The sequence below is a fragment of the Oncorhynchus masou genome, chromosome 21, assembly GCF_036934945.1.
Source record: "Oncorhynchus masou masou isolate Uvic2021 chromosome 21, UVic_Omas_1.1, whole genome shotgun sequence".
Taxonomy (NCBI): Eukaryota; Metazoa; Chordata; class Actinopteri; order Salmoniformes; family Salmonidae; genus Oncorhynchus; species Oncorhynchus masou.
In genome coordinates, this window is record NC_088232.1 from 18,759,652 (window position 1) to 18,779,420 (window position 19,769).

The 19,769-nt window shown below is 42.2% G+C and overlaps 1 protein-coding gene across 5 annotated transcripts in view; it reads right to left on the bottom strand.

Annotated features, from left to right (window-relative positions):
- slc25a21 (solute carrier family 25 member 21) overlaps positions 1–19,769 on the bottom strand; it is a 233,406-nt gene that overhangs the window by 21,659 nt on the left and 191,978 nt on the right. For all 5 annotated transcript variants that reach the window (XM_064927715.1, XM_064927713.1, XM_064927714.1 and 2 more), the window contains one exon: positions 1,133–1,199. In XM_064927715.1, coding sequence (XP_064783787.1) covers positions 1,133–1,199 — 67 coding nt within the window. The remainder of the gene's footprint in view (positions 1–1,132; positions 1,200–19,769) is intronic.

A 19,769-nucleotide genomic window follows, 5' to 3' on the forward strand; every position in this document is an offset into this window, starting at 1 on the left:
AATTCAGGCTGTAACACAACAAAATGTGGGAAAAAGTCCAGGGGTGTGAATACTTTCTGAAGGCACCGTATACTTTTGAACAAGATTTGAACCAATAACAGACCGTCCATATGGTCGCTCGATATTAATACCATCCCTAAGGACAGTGATTTGTGGGTTGTGATGCTCAAGGACTAAGGCCTCAAATAGAGTCACAAAATAGAGTCACTTCCTATCTCTTTTGTTTTTGTTTTATGTGTATCTGAGCTAGTCGCAATTCAAGCAGGCAGATATACAGCCGGTATGATGAGTTTTGCATCATTTGAGATGTACAAAAACGATATAACATTTAAAAAAAATGGGTGAATCTTTCCTATAATTCACTTGAATTTCCCTCTACAATCGCACAGCCAGCTCTAGATCGGTAAGCGATTCGTCCGTCTCTTCGATGAGAGTATTTACTCACGCACACATCTCATTACAAGAGGAGGGGGAGGTAGGTAAAATGCTTTGCAATGGAAAAACAACCATTTTTATTTCTTATTGGACAAATTCAGGTGTAGTCCCTCCCGGTTTCAGCCGTTTTCTTCCATTTGGTGCCTAATGAACACAACCGTGGCACTGACAGAGAGAGGCACTGCTGCGTGTGTTTGTTGTGCACGTGTCTCACCATCACAACACTTTACTATTCCCAGAGGCAAACGCAGCATCAGCAGACACCAGAACTAGTGACCCAGAGGAGGTTGTGTGTGCTGTGTTCCCTGGATGTCAGCAGTAGTGAGCACGCTTGGGAAAGATTTTCACACAGTAGAAGTGTGGAACTCCAGCCGGGGTGTGTTCAGCATGAAATGGAAGAAGACACTCGGAAATGGAGTGAAACAGGGAGGTACTATTTGAACATGTCCAATAACAAGCCCTCATTTTGGTGGTCCATTGCAAAACGTTTTGCTATGATGGGCCCTAACGAACACAACCTACTGGGTTGTCACACAGGTGATTCACCCACAGCTCTAGTGGGCATGTGTTGCGTTGTCTTATGTCAGATACCGCGGCGATTCCACCTGCACTGGGGGACGAGCATTGCGTAGGGGTGACGCCACCTGACGCGTCAACCATGCACGTGGTAAACAGCGTCGCACTTCCTGTGCCTTACCTTAACTGCTCTCTTTGGAGTCTCAGCCAGGATTGGAGGGAGGATCCCCTTATAGAAGCCATATATACTGTCGAAAGAAAAATATAATGAGCATTAGACATGACACAACATGACAACTAGTACAACTTGACAATACAACTTTCCGAACAGTTACATACCAATAAAAAGAGACTAGCCTGCTGGTCTTACTGGGTGGATAGGAACATTAGCCTGCTGGCCTTACTGAGATGATAGGAACATTAGCCTGCTGGTCTTACTGGGTTGATAGGAACATTAGCCTGCTGGCCTTACTGGGTTGATAGGAACATTAGCCTGCTGGTCTTACTGAGTCGATAGGAACATTAGCCTGCTGGCCTTACTGGGTTGATAGGAACATTAGCCTGCTGGCCTTACTGGGTTGATAGGAACATTAGCCTGCCGGCCTTACTGGGTGGATAGGAACATTAGCCTGCTGGTCTTACTGGGTTGATAGGAACATTAGCCTGCTGGTCTTACTGGGTTGATAGGAACATTAGCCTGCTGGTCTTACTGGGTTGATAGGAACATTAGCCTGCTGGCCTTACTGGGTGGATAGGAACATTAGCCTGCTGGTCTTACAGGGTTGATAGGAACATTAGCCTGCTGGTCTTACTGGGTTGATAGGAACATTAGCCTGCTGGCCTTACTGGGTGGATAGGAACATTAGCCTGCTGGCCTTACTGGGTGGATAGGAACATTAGCCTGCTGGCCTTACTGGGTGGATAGGAACATTAGCCTGCTGGCCTTACTGGGTGGATAGGAACATTAGCCTGCTGGCCTTACTGGGTGGATAGGAACATTAGCCTGCTGGCCTTACTGGGTGGATAGGAACATTAGCCTGCTGGCCTTACTGGGTGGATAGGAACATTAGCCTGCTGGCCTTACTGGGTGGATAGGAACATTAGCCTGAGCTGTTTAGGAGGGATAACACACCTGGCACAAATGATTGTCTAGTTCCGTTTTTCCTGCCGAGGGGAGCCCTATACCTGCGCCCAGAGGGGATTCATTAAAAGTCTGGGTACAGGGGGTGACTTAGGTCTAAACTGATTTGTGAGCCTTGCGGAGGGCCCTGACCTTAAAGATCTCATCCAGGCCTGTCTGTTTGACTCCAAGTACCTTGGGGAGGGCTCTGACCTTGAAAATCTCATCCAGGCCTGTCTGTTTGACTCCAAGTACCTTGGGGAGGGCTCTGATCTTAAAGATCTCATCCAGGCCTGTCTGTTTGACTCCAAGTACCTTGGGGAGGGCCCTGACCTTAAAGATTTCATCCAGGCCTGTCTGTTTGACTCCAAGTACCTTGGGGAGGGCCCTGACCTTAAAGATCTCATCCAGGCCTGTCTGTTTGACTCCAAGTACCTTGGGGAGGGCTCTGACCTTAAAGATCTCATCCAGGCCTGTCTGTTTGACTCCAAGTACCTTGGGGAGGGCCCTGACCTTAAAGATCTCATCCAGGCCTGTCTGTTTGACTCCAAGTACCTTGGGGAGGGCCCTGACCTTAAAGATCTCATCCAGGCCTGTCTGTTTGACTCCAAGTACCTTGCTTGCTGTGGTGATAATCCTTCTCAGCATATTTCTCTGGCTGACAGTGGCATTGCCAAACCAACAAACAATACAACAAGTTCAAATACTCTCAGTGAATGATTTGTAAAACAGAGTCAGTATAGTACAGTATATTAACATGAAAAGATTCCAGCTTTTTGAGAAAGTACAGTCTCTGTTGGCTCTTGTTGTAGATCCGGTCTGTACATTTACTCCACCGAAGCTCATTGTCCAAGACGACACCCAGATATCTCTATTCCTCTACCATCTCTATGTTCTGTCCTCTGATAGATGTTGCAGAGGTAGGTGTTGTACACATCCTGAAGTCTACGGACATCCCTTTGGTCTTGTTGGTATTGAGGACCAAGTGTGATTCGTCACTACGGCTCTACAAAGCCATTTAGGCCATATTTGTCCTCGTCAACATGCAACAAGGCTGATCAAGGAAGGCAGTGTCATCAGCGAACTTAACGAGGTGTCTGTCAGGATGGGAACTAGTACAACTATTAGTGTACAAGATGTACATCTTGTCACCACCTTTACCTTACCTTGACCTGCCAATGGCTATTATTGCTCTTTAAGGTGGAATATACTGGTGGATAGTGGTCCAAACTGTGCTTATGTTACCCTGCTGTCAATCATGCCTATGTACTGTATATGGGAAACTCCACCTAAAAAGCACAAGAAAGAGTATGGCCACCCACCATCTCAGAATGTTCTGAAGACGTTTCCCAAGTTAGAAACAGATAAGAGTAGCATTCCTGAAACATTATTTTTGTTGAAATATCATTTGATCTCTGACAAATTAAGCTAATTGATTGCACCCGAATGGTCTATTTTAATTCATAGGATTCATATAATCTTCGATATTTCATATCCAAATTGGACCATCATTCTTCCTAATAATGAGTAAGACATGAGGAATCCGATAAAAAAATAATACTTTCAATAAAAAATGGCTAATTTGGGTGCAATCAAATGAGCTTAATTTCTCAGAGATCATATTAAATTTCAGCAAAATAATGTTTCAGGAATGCTAATCTTAGCTGTTTCTACCTACATAAACAATTTCAGAACAATCTGTGTGAAGTGGCCTTCTAAAATTACATGGAATGACTCGTATGTTACCTATTTATGCACAAAAAGGTGTTGTATGTGTAACAGTATTACTTCCGTCCCTCTCCTCGCCCCTACCTGGGCTTGAAACCAGGGACCCTCTGCACACATAGACAACAGCCACCCTCAAAGCATCGTTACCCCATCGCGCCACAAAAGCCAAGGCCCTTGCAGAGCAAGGGGAACAACTACTTCAAGGTCTCAGAGCGAGTGACATCAACGACTGAAACACTATTAGCGAGCACCCTGCTAACAAGCTAGCCATTTCACATTGGTTACATATGCACATTTCAGAACTGTATGAATTAGCAGCTCCTCCACACCTGTCCTTATGTGACAACATACCACATCCTGAACGTATACCACATCCTGAACGTATACCACATCTTGCACATATACCACATCCTGAACGTATACCACATCCTGCACATATACCACATCCTGAACGTATACCACATCCTGCACATATACCACATCCTGAACGTATACCACATCCTGAACGTATACCACATCATGCACATATACCACATCCTGAACGTATACCACATCCTGCACATATACCACATCCTGAACGTATACCACATCATGCACATATACCAAATCCTGAACGTATACCACATCCTGAACGTATACCACATACTGAACATATACCACATCCTGAACGTATACCACATCATGCACATATACCACATCCTGAACGTATACCACATCATGCACATATACCAAATCCTGAACGTATACCACATACTGAACGTATACCACATCATGCACATATACCACATCCTGAACGTATACCACATACTGAACATATACCACATCCTGAACGTATACCACATCATGCACATATACCACATCCTGAACGTATACCACATCCTGAACGTATACCACATCCTGAACGTATACCACATCCTGAACGTATACCACATCATGCACATATACCACATCCTGTACGTATACCACATCCTGAACGTATACCACATACTGAACATATACCACATCCTGAACGTATACCACATCATGCACATATACCACATCCTGAACGTATACCACATCATGCACATATACCACATCCTGAACGTATACCACATCATGCACATATACCACATCCTGAACGTTTCTAAAACCGCCGGTGCTTGATTAAGCTTGCCTAATGAAATATAACCAATGGAAACATCCCAAAAGTGCAACCACTACCCACCTGGCATTCCAAAGCGAACACCCAAAGTATTTGCAAGATTTCAAATAGTATTTGAACCCAGGTATGTGTTGGTTACTCTGTGGGTAACACCTGTATAAACCTCCACAAGCACCCCACTGGCCTTCCCTTTCACTCCAAATTGACCGACTGCCTCAAAACAAATCAAGACCGGTAGAACAGGTCTAAACCTTTATACCTTAAGTATAACAGTAAACATGGTCCCCACCTGCTTGCATTTAGGGGACAGGTTTAGATTATTCCAAGAGACATCTGGTATCAAGTTGAATATCTGATACTTATTGAAGCACTGGCTGTCTCCTTGCTTCCGTTCTTGGATTACCTGCCATTTAGGGTCCTACCTTTCCACTGCCCTCATCTCACCTGGAAAAGACACTTTTCTCAAATCAGAAGATTCTGGATGGATTTGGAATATTTTATTTTAAAAGTGGAACTAACAGCTTTTTAACTACTTTGCAGATATGAAACAGACTAAAAATAGGTTCTATTTGACTCCAAATTCCATGACATATATATAGAAAGGCATTGTTGGCAGAATAGATAGATACATTTAAATGGATGATTAATATAATTCACCAATACATTGTTTGCTGACTCCACTGTTTCAGTTTGACTCAATATTTAGAACACAAACAGATGACTGTGAATAAGTCTGGGTATGTAAATGCAATTCAACAAAATACAATCAAATAATCACACGTCAGTCATAACGTAGCTAATAGAGGGACACACAGGCGAGTACAAATGAGTCAACAGTTGAGTCATCTACTTTCTGAAATTACAGCCTGATGCGCTTGCATTGGTGAATTCAACTTCAACTGCGCTGCTTTTGCGTGTCCCGTTAACCGCGCAGTGGAGGGAAAGTGTACAGACACATGCAACAGTTCGCCGTCCGGCTTCGGTTTTTAAAGCCTGACAATGAATAACCAAAAAAACATAAGCTACAACAAAACACCATGCAAAGGAGAAACATATAGGCCTAACAAAGCAGTATTTGAGCAGTAGTCTAGGCTGGCTACTCAACTACAAGACATTTTGAGCGCATCATACAACAATGCTGCATTCAACTGCACCAGTAATCCCATGCAGTGCAAAAAAACAAACATGTTATAAGTTTAAACCTTAAAACGTACAGCTACGTTTTTTGTTATTTGAAATTGTTAAATACTTTTTGATTAGGTTCGCAACTGCATATTCTGCAAGCATAGCAGCAAAGACTTGGCAAATATGATTTCTCTCTTATTTTGTTGTAATTTTAAAATACTATATACATGTACATCATTTGACATTATAAAGGGCCACATTTTTTCAAATAAAACAATGCCCAGTTTGAGTCGCAGATGCAGTTTTCTTTTACCAAAACATGTCTGGCAGGCTAATTCATTGTTCTTTCAATAAGGCCCATGAGCTGACTGAGTTTGACACCCCCGGGCTAGCGTATCCATTTTTGTAGTTATTTATTTATTTGGAAAGCTAAAAACACATAACCTAATGTTAGCTAGCTACCTACGTCATTCCAAAAATTCTATGAATTTATGCAAACGTGAAATCAACCATATCTAAGTGTTCTCAGAAAATGAAAAAGTAGGTGTCACATTCTGTCTGGGGGTGTATATGAAACAGATTTGATTAAGATATCATGTTGCTAAAACGCTGCCAGTTTCACTTTAAGGGAAATCACTTCATGTTTATTTGGAATATTCTGATATTTTGAACCAATTGGGCCTCAATGACATTTTCATAGTTAATTAGCTTATTTTTCTTGGAAGTGTCTTTATTCATAAGATGAAGTGGGTGGAGAACAAACCCCTATTTAATTTACGACTAAACATTTATTTGTGGGAAATCATCAGTAAATGTGAAAACAAACATTATTTTCTCAAATCAACCTTAAAAAGGGACAATCTGGAGTTGCTACATCCATTTTTTTGGACTTACAAATTAATGATATATATACATTGATTCTTGAAGAATAGACCTTATAAATGCCTCATGAGCTTAGTTCAACTGTCACATCAGAACCCAAAATATAAGCTTGTTTTACTCCAATGTCTGTAAACATTGTAAATGTAAACAAACACTGTTTAGCCTCAAAACACAGTTAAAAAGATAATTGTGATATTGTGAACTTCCAGTCCTTGCATCCATAGCTCAGTTTATGAATTTGAGAGTGGTTACATTTCTCCCATGCCCATCCCTCAGCTTTTCACCAGTTTGTTATTGTTTCAACAGTGGATTGGCTTTTTAAGTGAAATATAATATTATTGTCCTCTTTAAGGATAACAATATATAGAGTTGCTTCCTAAAATGAAGTGCCGGTTTAGGTACGCTAAAAGTGACCTCAGTCAGTTGTCTGATAAGCAAATAAACTGTGCAATCTAGTTATATAAACGTGAACCTGACACCAGTCTTTGTCACAATGCTGCACTGGAAACCAATCTTACCTATTAAATTACTGGGATGATAAACCCTATTCATTCAAACAGACACTCAGGCTCACTATTGTAACACTCATTCTATCTGAGGTTTGCAGTGAAATTTGTTTCTTGGAATGGAAATGAAAGTTTCACAGAAGATATCAACTTCTGCAATCCTTTTGTGTGACAGTCAGCCACATTTGCCCATCTTGATGACTTGACGTTGATAAACCACGTGCACATTTGCATTGCTGAAGGACCGCCATTGTCTTTCAATAGCTCTAAGGCATGTATGATCATTACGTGTGAAATAGTAGTTGGTGTGAAACCTGCATGAACAACTAGAGGAAGTACAGTTACCATCACATGTACCAACAATGATGTTATGACCTCTATGATACTGCCTGATTACTAGGCGGGATAGTCTTTAATAAAACCTCAGGTGTTGATGGAATAGAGTGTGTGTGCCCCCCCCCCCCTCATTTGAATGTGTGTGTTTTCAGAATGAGCTGTGGTTCAGTGTGACAGACAAAGTAGACTGCCCTGTTCTGCTCTAGGGGTACTATCACTAGCTAAATCTCTAGTTTCTGAGACCATAACATTGACACCTGTAGCCAAAAGAACCGATAACATCTCTGAGGGTTGTCTTCCGAGGCGTGTTTCCACAATAGAGAAGCAGGGGTTCCTATACCATCAGTCACACTGGCTACACCACCCTGTCCCCCCTGTCCACACGCATACATGTGTTCTATATCCATATCCTCTCCCTCTTATAAATCGTGGTCAAAATGGATGGCTGTTTAGTAGGGTTGTTTGGCAACACTTAAAACCGACAGGTACGAAGCTTAATATCTTTGGAACTGCTCAAAACGGCGGTTATTCAGTCCGGATCATTACGAGATGACAATACGACATTAGGAGGGAGGGAAACATGCCCGTGACAAGTCTCACGAAGCCGTGTAAAGCCCATAATAAAGGGTTGCACTTGTCATCCGTAGTAAAATGTTACCAATTGTTTCACATAGACAGAAGGACGGAAGATCCTGGTCTGGTGTCTTGTTTGTCCATGCAAATGTCAACCACAGATTTCCCGGGTGTGGTCAGTCGACATAGCCACCAGGTGAGAAAGGAGGTCCGACATTTGTTACAGACAAACTCAGAGCTTATGTGACCGAGGTTCATTTGAATCCTGATTTGATTTTAAATGTAAAATACACACTAAGTCCCTTTTTGGCTTTCCTAAACAAATTTTCTCCCACGGCTAAGGAGGCTACTGTGGGCCCAGCTGGCCAGTGTGTGTGTGTGTGTGTGTGTGTGTGTGTGTGTGACAGAGAGCGTACATAGTCAGTGGTTAGTCTTAGATTTTCATAAAACTTAACCTTACTAAACCCATAGCATCCATCTGTTTTAAATGCTCAAAATGACAACACAAAGTGAGAAACAAGTCAAATCAGGTAATGGAGCCGTAAGATGACAAACAAGACGAGATGAACAAGATAAGAGTGCTAATGAATTCAATTGAAATATGGCAATGCGATACATCTTGTCGACAACAACCAGTATTTGTGGTTGAGAGACCCTTGAATCATGTGTTGATTAGGCCAATGTTGCTCTGGTTCGGTCTCACACCTGCTGTACCATGAGAAATAGGAGGGGTCACAAGCAGGACATTCTCTCCCTCTTCAACAACCAGTAAACAACCTGCATGCTTCATCTGCAAATATTGCTGTTTCCCCAGTGACTGTTGTAACCTTGACATTGCCTGGAAGAGAAACCCAAGGGAGCACAAATAAGACTCAAGGCACACAGGTCAGGTTACGTCACAAAAACACTGTTCTTCTAGAGGTCATTTAAAAAAAATAATAATTATTTTACCTTTATTTAACCAGGCAAGTCAGTTAAGAACAAATTCTTATTTTCAATGACGGCCTAGGAACAGTGGGTTAACTGCCTGTTCAGGGGCAGAACGACAGATTTGTACCTTGTCAGCTCGGGGACATGAACTTGCAACCTTTCGGTTACTAGTCCAAATCTCTAACCACTAGGCTACCCTGCCGCCCCAACATCATCAACAACTAAATCGGACACAACCACTAAACACACCGACTGTTCATATGAAACTACTGAATTGCATAGACCTGGGTTCAACTACTATTTGGAATCTTACAAATACTTTAAGTGTTTGGTTTGAGACTGCCTGGAGTGCCCCCGATGTGTGCGGTTTACATGATTTGGGAATTTCTATTTTTTGGGGGGGGGGCAAGCTCCATCAAGCCCAACTAGTAAATGAAGAAGAGGAGGAGGTAGAACAGAGAAGCAGGAAGGTGATTTGGTACTGCCGGGCAACCTGAGGGGAGTGAGAAGGAGGAGGATATCAGGGCTTCTGGAGGTGGTTAACCCACAGGACTTTAAAAAGCCCCTAATGCAGGGTGACGCAGCTATGAATCTAGCTGGGGGCTGATAATATAGTGGCTAACGGAGAGAGGGCCGGGCTGAGAATATACTGGCTGGCTGGTTGAAAGGCTGTTTGAATCGGAAGGCTGAGAATATACTGTCAGAGAGAGAGAGAGAGGCTGTTATAACGTGAAGGCTGAAAATATACTGGCTGTTTTTTGTTGTTGTTCGGCTCCAGACACAACCACTTAGCAGATGAATGAAGCATGCTCCCTGCTCCCGCGCTCAGCCAAACGACGTGGCGCCACACAACGCAGCAAGATGAGTGCCGCGGAGGCATTTCACACAGCCGTACCAGTCACAACCACTTGCATATACAGACACACACACACACACACACACACACACACACACACACACACACACACACACACACACACACACACACACACACACACACACACACACACACACACACAGGGAACAGATAATAAACATTTTTACGGAAATGGACAATTACTTCATTAAAAAAAACTGGACTTAACACAGTAATCACTTAGTAAATGTAGCGACAGTATTTCTATGCTCAAAGTGATACCTGTAATGTGCGACTTCCCTTTTCTCTTTACAACATCCTTTATTCCTCCACTATCAATATCAAAACCAAGGAAGTGTTTTAGGAACTAAGTTACAGATGGGAAGACTTTCATTTCTTTGCTTTCCTTTTTCAGCTTAACCGCCAAGCTGGTGCTGAGGGTTTCAAGTTACTCCTCCATAGCCTGAGACTGACAGACAGAGAGACCGAGTGTTAACTCGGTGTTAGCTCAGTACCGGCCTGAACCGACAAGAGACGTTTATTTTTAATAATAATTCCACAACAGTGGAGTCCTGGTAGTATTTGTATAAATTATAACTAAGTGGTTAGGTCTGGAGATGATCTTGGTACTAGCTACTGGAGAGTGATTACAGACTCAGCTAACATATACTAACACTGATAATTGGTCTATAGAGGAGAGAGAGAGAGAAGAGCTGCTTTCCGTGGGGATAATATGCAGCTGCTGAAGATAAGCACATGAAATACTGTAATATACTCTATATAAATACTGTAACAGTTACAGAGTATTATTGAAGACCCCACAGACTATTTTCCCATAGAGAAGAGAGAAAAGCTGCTGTCAAAGAAGAGAAGAGAAAAGGAGAACAAAAAAAAAGAGAAACGAGACAACAATCATTTGGTTGGTGCTTATATTAGTCGTATTTCACACATGCACAAGTGTATGAACACGTGTGAATTGGATTATTTTTTTGTGTGTGCATATCTCCCTGAGACCCTCAGAGAGTGTGGTCACGGCCAAGGTCTGTTATTATCAATGGCGACCCTAGAGCAATTATGGGTAAGTACCATGCACGTTGGCAGATTTTTCACCTTGTCGGCTCGGGGATTAGACCTAGCGACCTTTCGTGTTACCGGCCCAACTCGCTAACCACTAGGCTAAACCTATAGCTCATCGATCGAGGTTGCGCAACCAATAATTCATAATTCTAGAGAATTCGGGGGGGTCATTTTCAACCAAAACAACTCGCCGAAGCCGACATCCAATCATGACACGGGTTGCTGTATTTAGCGTCAAAATCTGTTCGCAGAAAACCATCAGGCTTCTTCCGACTATCCTCACTCCTCTCACCCTGTAAATCTGTCATCAGCATCCATCACTTTTAATATAAGAATCTGTCTCTTTTTGTCAAACCCCTCACCCATGTCAGGATTTAAACTTAGAAGGGAAAATGTGCGAACCAATACACCACAGGAGAATAAATGTTGTTTGTCCCAATTAAGTGGAAGGACTTAATCTATTGATATAAGATCAGGTTTAAATGGAAACAGTAACGTTCGCAAGTTGTTTTGATTGTTAATCAAGGAAATAATAGAAGACAGAGAATTGGAAGAAGAACCAGAAATATACTCCAATTGTAGTGGACCCAACACGAGTTTTAAATATGTACACAGGACACAAAAAAACGCAATAGTTTATACAAGGGAGCATTCAAATACTAACATTAATTTCATCAAAATGTAATTAGAGCATTCGGCTAAGGGTTTTTGTGCTCAGAGTGATTTAAGAGGAAGGGAAGAATACTGTTGACTAATAGCATACATCCAGTGGCATGTATTCATGGTTGCCAAGGGAAACCAGGCTTCCCCAAATAATGACCTAGAAAAAAAACATACAAAATAATGAATATATTTTGTCTCGCAGTGTTTCATAAATGTCTTTCAATTCACAAGAGGCTGAATGCATCTCACCGGAGGAAGCATCCAAGCGAACGAAACAGCGCTCCTCTGTCTCTGTATGTGTAGCCCATCGATGCTGTCTGGTCAAAAAGAGTATGACATTGTTGCTGCCCGTAGCATTGAATGCAAGGAAAGCCAGCGAGCACTTGGCTTCTCTTGATAAAAAAAATATATAAGAAAATAAGTGCCCGAAAACAATTGGAGGTAACGTTGGTCCTGGTGCACCAAAAAAAAAAAGTGTTGGATTTGGCTTCACACCAATCACATCACCTTAGAAGCCCAACGTCATTGTTGCATCTCGTTGTGTCGTTGTCCTTCGGTGGCTAGTTAGCTTGTGGTTTTACTTAATTCTCCGTAATGGTAAATTATTATAACGGTGATTCTGATCCAATCATTAATTTGTACATTGTTGTGCCCCTGGCCTGAGAGGATGGAAGTTCAATAAGTAGCTAGATGTAATGTTATCTAGCTGGACTGGCACATCGTTGCCCATGAAAGGAAGTTAGGCTAGAGAGCAAGCATTTTAGCCAGGTAGACTAGGACAACAAAAACTAAAAGCGTGTATGACAGAGTCATAGACCGTTTCGTCAACATGAAAGAGAGAAGAACGGCATTGGCATTTCTCTACAAGTAGGGTGAGTCAACATGTTTTTTTATATTTGCACCCACCCACAGAAATCAGTGCCATGGACAGCCACATCATATTTAGTTCACGTTGATTGGACTAAATCGTTTTTGGTATCTTTTAGTGATGAAATAAAGGTGTGGTTGAATTTATTCTGCCTTCCATGCTGACCACAATGCGAGCGCTGCAAAATAAATTTAAACATACATGTTATTCAATTATTGCGCCCACACTGCTCTAGCGCCAACGAGCATCTGCGTTGCCAAGGGCTAAAATAGAAGTCACTTCTATTTGTGGCGCGGAACACGATGCAAGTCCTGCATCTCCCATCTCCTCATTGGTTTATAGAAGCAGATACACACGTGCCATCACCTCATTGGTTATATCCACGTGGGTGATTGAAATATGAACTGAGTTTGGTCGGTCGTCGTGGTAACTATGACAGTTAGATGCCAATCGCCATTTAAAGTCCAAAGAAGAAAAAGCCTGGAAGGAGGAGAGATGACTAGAAACGGTTTGGTTAACCGTTTTATGTGTGGATTAATTGTCGGGTAGAGGACCTTGTGTATTTCAGGTAAAATAGCAACTCATCATTTATATCCCAGGACAAAATAGTTAGCTAGCTAAATTGCCATAAATGTTTAATGTTTTTCGACCTGTCCCCAAATTAATATAATTGGTTCAGTTTGTTTTGATATATTAACATGCGTGTCGTGATCACATTTGGTGTGGGGAAAAAAAAAAATCTATTTGCGCATGATGACGTGAGGGCGGGTTGTGTACGGTGTTAGGCCTATATATCAGTGTCAAGGCATATGAACTAACATGTTATAGAACAAACAACGCAATTATCACAACACAGGTTGTAATACGGGAAAAAAAAATTCAGGCTTGGCTTCCCCAGTGATTTTACACACGCACCGCTACTGCCTAAATCAATGAAAAATGAGGCTGTATAAGCTTGAAAAAGAGTACAGTTAAACACCACAGAGGGAGAAACAATTAAACACAAATATTTACAATTATATATTTAGTTGAAGTCGGAAGTTTACATACACTTTAGTTTGGAGTCATTAAAACTTGTTTTTCAACCTCTCCACAGGCAAGTCGGTTAGGACATCTACTTTGTGCATGACACAAGTCATTTTTCCAACAATTGTTTACAGACAGATTATTTCACTTATAATTCACTGTGTCACAATTCCAGTGGGTCAGAAGTGTACATACATGTCATGGCTTTAGAAGCTTCTGATAAGCTAATTGACATCATTTGAGTCAATTGGAGGTGTACCTGTGGATGTATTTCAAGGCTCACCTTCAAACTCACGGACTCTTTGCTTGACATCATGGGAAAATCAAAAGATATCAGCCAAGACCTCAGAAAAAACATTGTAGACCTCCACAAGTTTGTTTCATCCTTGGGAGCAATTTCCAAACGCCTGAAGGTACCACGTTCATCTGTACAAACAATGGTACGCAAGTATAAACACCATGAGACCACGGAGTCGTCATACTGCTCAGGAAGGAGACGCGTTCTGTCTCCTAGAGATGAACGTACTTTGGTGCGAAAAGTGCAAATCAATCCCAGAACAACAGAAAAGGACCCTGTGAAGATGCTGGGGGGAACAGATACAAAATTATTCATATCCCCAGTAAAACGAGTCCTATATCGACATAACCTGAAAGGCTGCTCAGCAAGGAAGAAGCCACTGCTCCAAAACTGCCATAAAAAAAGACAGACTACGGTTTGCAACTGCACATGAGGACAAAGTTCGTACTTTTTGGAGAAATGTCCTCTGGTCGGGTGAAACAAAAATAGAACTGTTTGGCCATAATGACCATCGTTATGTTTGAAGGAACACCATCCCAACCGTGAAGCACAGGGGTGGAAGCATCATATTGTGGGGGTGATTTGCTGCAGGAGGGACTGGTGCACTCCACAAAATAGATGGCATCATGAGGAAAGTCAATTATGTGGATATATTGAAGCAACATCTCAAGACATCAGTCAGGAAGTTAAAGCTTGGTCGCAAATGGTTCTTCCAAATGGACAATGACCACAAGCATACTTCCAAAGTTGTGGCAAAATGGCTTAAGGACAACAAAGTCAGGGTATTGGAGTGGCCATCACAAAGCCCTGACCTCAATCCTATAGAACATTTGTGGGCAGAACTGAACAAGCGTATGCTAGCAAGGAGGTCTACAAACCTGACTCAGTTACACCAGCTCGGTCAGGGGGAATCGGCCAAAATTCACCCAACACATTGTGGGAAGCTTGTGAAAGGCTACCCGAAACATTTGACCCAAGTTAAACAATTTAAAGGCAATGCTACCAAAATACTAATTGAGTGTATGTTAACTTCTGACCCACTGGGAATGTGATGAAAGAAATGAAAGCTGGAATAAATCATTCTCTCTACTATTATTCTGACATGTTACATTCTTAAAATAAAGTGGTGATCCTAACTGACCTAAGACGGGGAATTTTTACAAGGATTAAATGTCAGGAATTGTGAAAAACTGAATTTAAATGTATTTGGCAAAGGTGCATGTAAACTTCCGACTTCCAACTGTATTTAGCTGAAAATGCAGATAGACTGATCGCTGGTTCCATCAGAATAGACCTAGAATGCCAAGCCTGTAAGGAGCAGAGGACAGCAGGTTGACTGAGAAACATCAGACCACAGGTGGGGAGGACAGAGGCCCATGTGGTGGAGTAGCATGTACAGGAGCCGAGGACAGCAAGTTGACTGATGCGGGTAGGGGTGTGGGACTGGATGCTGGCAGAAAGTCAACTTAATTGCATGTTGTTTTTTTTCCGCGTCACTTCTAGCTGGCTGAGAGGCAGATTCTCTCTGCATCAATGCCACCAAATACCCGGCACACCAGTAATATCTTCAACCACCAACTTGAAGGCCTGTTTTTCTGTAATGACTGAACTGCATCTCCTGCTGCCCAGCAGGTGTGTTCCCTGCTCAATGGGATGCCATTTCTGAGCAGTATATCCGGAGACACAGCACTGGTGCATTTCCCTGTTTACAGCCCTGTCACTTGAAATGCCAAGAATCCTTTCTGTAAAAATCTAATCAAATCAAATCAAAAATGCCATCAAAATCCAAGTTTATGAAACCTCTACACAGGATACAGTGGGGGGTGTAAATGGTGCGATATAATGACATGCCTACCTGCAAGCTGCCTCTCAACGGTGAAATATCAGAACATAGAGCACAAATGTAACAACAGTAACACAATAAGGTGAGTGGTAAACACATATTTAAAAGTATAAAAGTAGGAGTAAAACTAGCAGTAAAGGTATGTACTATGAAATGTGCAATGTCATCAAATGGTTATTTACAAGTCGATAAAGTGAAGTATGAATAAATAGTAATACAGACACATACACACACACACACACACCCACACCCACACACATGCATGCACACGAGCGCGAGCACACACACAATAGTGGCCTCAAAGCTCATCACTAAGCTAAAGAGCCAGGGACTAAACCCGGACTATTTTGTAGTGACTGCTGCTACTTGCTGTTTATTATCTATGCATAGTCACTTCTCCCGTACATATGTGTACATATCACCTCGAATAACCTGTAACCCCACACATTGACTCAGTACCGGTACCCCCTGTGTATAGCCTCGTTATTGTTAATTTATTGTGTTACTTTTTAAACTTGAGTATATTTAGCAAATATTTTCTTAACTCTTATTTTTCTTAAAATTGCATCGTTGGTTAAGGGCTTGTAAGTAAGCATTTCATTGTCAGGTCTGCACCTGTTGTATTTGGCGCATGTGACAAATACAAATTTGATTGGAATTTATCTGATACACACACGCACAGTAGCAGGTTTTGTGGGCTGTTTGCCAGCAAAGAAGTTCCCCAACTGTCACCAGGCAGCCTCTTGGCACACGCACGCTCACACACACACGCTCACAAACACACGCTCACACACACACGCTCACACGCTCACACACACACACACACACACACACACACACACACACACACACACACACACACACACACACACACACACATCAATTTTATATCCACAATAAAGCTGTCGTCTGTCCATAAACAGGCTGAGTGGCACACACTTTCACCTGGCTCTGTGCACTGTCTCTGTCTCACGGCCCTGTCACAGGACCAGAGGGAGGGAGTAAAAAACACTTTCACCAGAGAGAGAGAGAGAGAGAGAGAGAGAGAGAGAGAGAGGAGAAAAACACTTTCACCAGAGAAAGAGAGAAAGAGAGAGAGACACTTTTACCAGAGAAAGAGCGAGAGAGACACTTTTACCAGAGAGAGAGAGAGAGAGACACTTTTACCAGAGAAAGAGAGAAAGAGCGAGAGAGACACTTTTGCCAGAGAAAGAGAGAGAGAGAGACACTTTTACCAGAGAAAGAGAGAGAGAGAGACACTTTTACCAGAGAAAGAGAGAGAGAGAGACTTTTACCAGAGAAAGAGAGAAAGAGTGAGAGAGACACTTACCAGAGAAAGAGAGAGAGACACTTTTACCAGAGAAAGAGGGAGAGACTTTTACCAGAGAAAGAGAGTGAGAGAGAGAAAGAGAGACACTTTTACCAGAGAAAGAGAGAAAGAGCGAGAGACACTTTTACCAGAGAAAGAGAGAGAGAGAGATACACTTTTACCAGAGAAAGAGAGAAAGAGCGAGAGAGACACTTTTACCAGAGAAAGAGCGAGAGAGACACTTTTACCAGAGAAAGAGAGAGATTGAGAGATACACTTTTACCAGAGAAAGAGAGAAAGAGCGAGAGAGACACTTTTACCAGAGAAAGAGAGAGAGACACTTTTACCAGAGAAAGAGAGAGAGAGAGATACACTTTTACCAGAGAAAGAGAGACACTTTTACCAGAGAAAGAGAGAGAGACAATTTTACCAGAGAAAGAGAAAGAGCGAGAGACACTTTTACCAGAGAAAGAGAGAGAGACACTTTTACCAGAGAAAGAGAGAGAGAGAGAGAGATACACTTTTACCAGAGAAAGAGAGACACTTTTACCAGAGAAAGAGAGAGAGAGACAATTTTACCAGAGAAAGAGAAAGAGCGAGAGACACTTTTACCAGAGAAAGAGAGAGACACTTTTACCAGAGAAAGAGAGAGAGGCACTTTTACCAGAGAAAGAGAGAGGGAGAGAGACACTTTTACCAGAGAAAGAGAGAGAGAGAGACACTTTTACCAGAGAAAGAGAGAGAGGCACTTTTACCAGAGAAAGAGAGCGAGAGAGACACTTTTACCAGAGAAAGAGAGAGGGAGAGATACACTTTTACCAGAGAAAGAGAGAAAGAGCGAGAGAGACACTTTTACCAGAGAAAGAGAGAGAGACACTTTTACCAGAGAAAGAGAGAGAGAGAGAGAGAGAGACTTTTACCAGAGAAAGAGAGACACTTTTACCAGAGAAAGAGAGAGAGAGAGAATTTTACCAGAGAAAGAGAGAGAGCGAGAGACACTTTTACCAGAGAAAGAGAGAGAGAGAGACACTTTTACCAGAGAAAGAGAGAGAGGCACTTTTACCAGAGAAAGAGAGCGAGAGAGACACTTTTACCAGAGAAAGAGAGAGGGAGAGATACACTTTTACCAGAGATAGAGAGAAAGAGCGAGAGAGACACTTTTACCAGAGAAAGAGAGAGAGACACTTTTACCAGAGAAAGAGAGAGAGAGAGAGACTTTTACCAGAGAAAGAGAGACACTTTTACCAGAGAAAGAGAGAGAGAGAGAATTTTACCAGAGAAAGAGAGAGAGACACCTTTACCAGAAAAGAGAGAGACACTTTTACCAGAGAAAGAGAGAGAGACACTTTTACCAGAGAAAGAGAGAAAGAGCAAGAGACACTTTTACCAGAGAAAGAGCGAGAGAGACACTTACCAGCGAAAGAGAGAAAGAGCGAGAGAGACACTTTTACCAGAGAAAGAGAGAGAGAGAGACACTTTTACCAGAGAAAGAGAGAGACACTTACCAGATAAAGAGAGAGAGAGAGACACTTTCACCAGAGAAAGAGAGAGAGAGCAAGAGAGACACTTTTACCAGAGAAAGAGAGCAACACTTTCACCAGAGGGATGGCGAATGAGAGGAAGAAAGAAGTCCCATGCGTTGCATTATTTCTCTTCAGCTAGACTGACTCAGAATGAGTTCTTCTTACTGAAAATTTAGCAAAATGGCACTCGATACCGAGCATTTACTTATCTCTCTGTTAGAAATTGAACTAAATATTGGATAACTTCCCTAATGAACAGCAGGTTGGCATTTATCGCCACGAGTCTTTTGTCCTGGAGGCAGAACTAAGTGATTTCCCCTTAGACACAGTCAAGGATTCAGACCCCTTTGACTTTTTCCACATTTTGTTACGTTACAGCCTTATTCTAAAATTGATTCAATCACTTGTTTTCATCAGCAATCTACACACAATATCCCATCACGACCAAGTGAAAACAGGTCTAGACATTTTTGCAAATGTATTACAAATAATAACAGCAATACCTTATTCACATAAGTATTCAGGCCCTTTGCTATGAGACTTGAAATTGAGCTCAGGTGCAACCATCTCTGCAGCACCAACCAGGCCTTTATTGTAGAGCGGCCATAAGGAAGCCACTCCCCAGTAAAAGGCACATGACAGCCCGCTTGGAATTTGCCAAAATGCACCTTAAGGACTCTCAGAACATGAGAAACAAGATTCTCTGGTCTGATGAGAGATCCATGATGAAAACTTGCTCCAGAGCGCTCAGGACCTCAGACTGGGGTGAAGGTTCACCTTCCAACAGGACAACGACCCTAAGCACACAGCCAAGACAATGCAGGAGTGGCTTCGAGACAAGTCTCTGAGTGGCCAAGCCAGAGCCCGGACTTGAACCCAATCGAACATCTCTGGAGAGACCTGAAAATAGCTGTGCAGTGAAGCTCCCCATCCAACCTGACAGAGCTTGAGAGGATATTTTTAAATTTTTAATTTGCAAACATTTCTAAAAAACAGTTTTTGCTTTGTCATTAT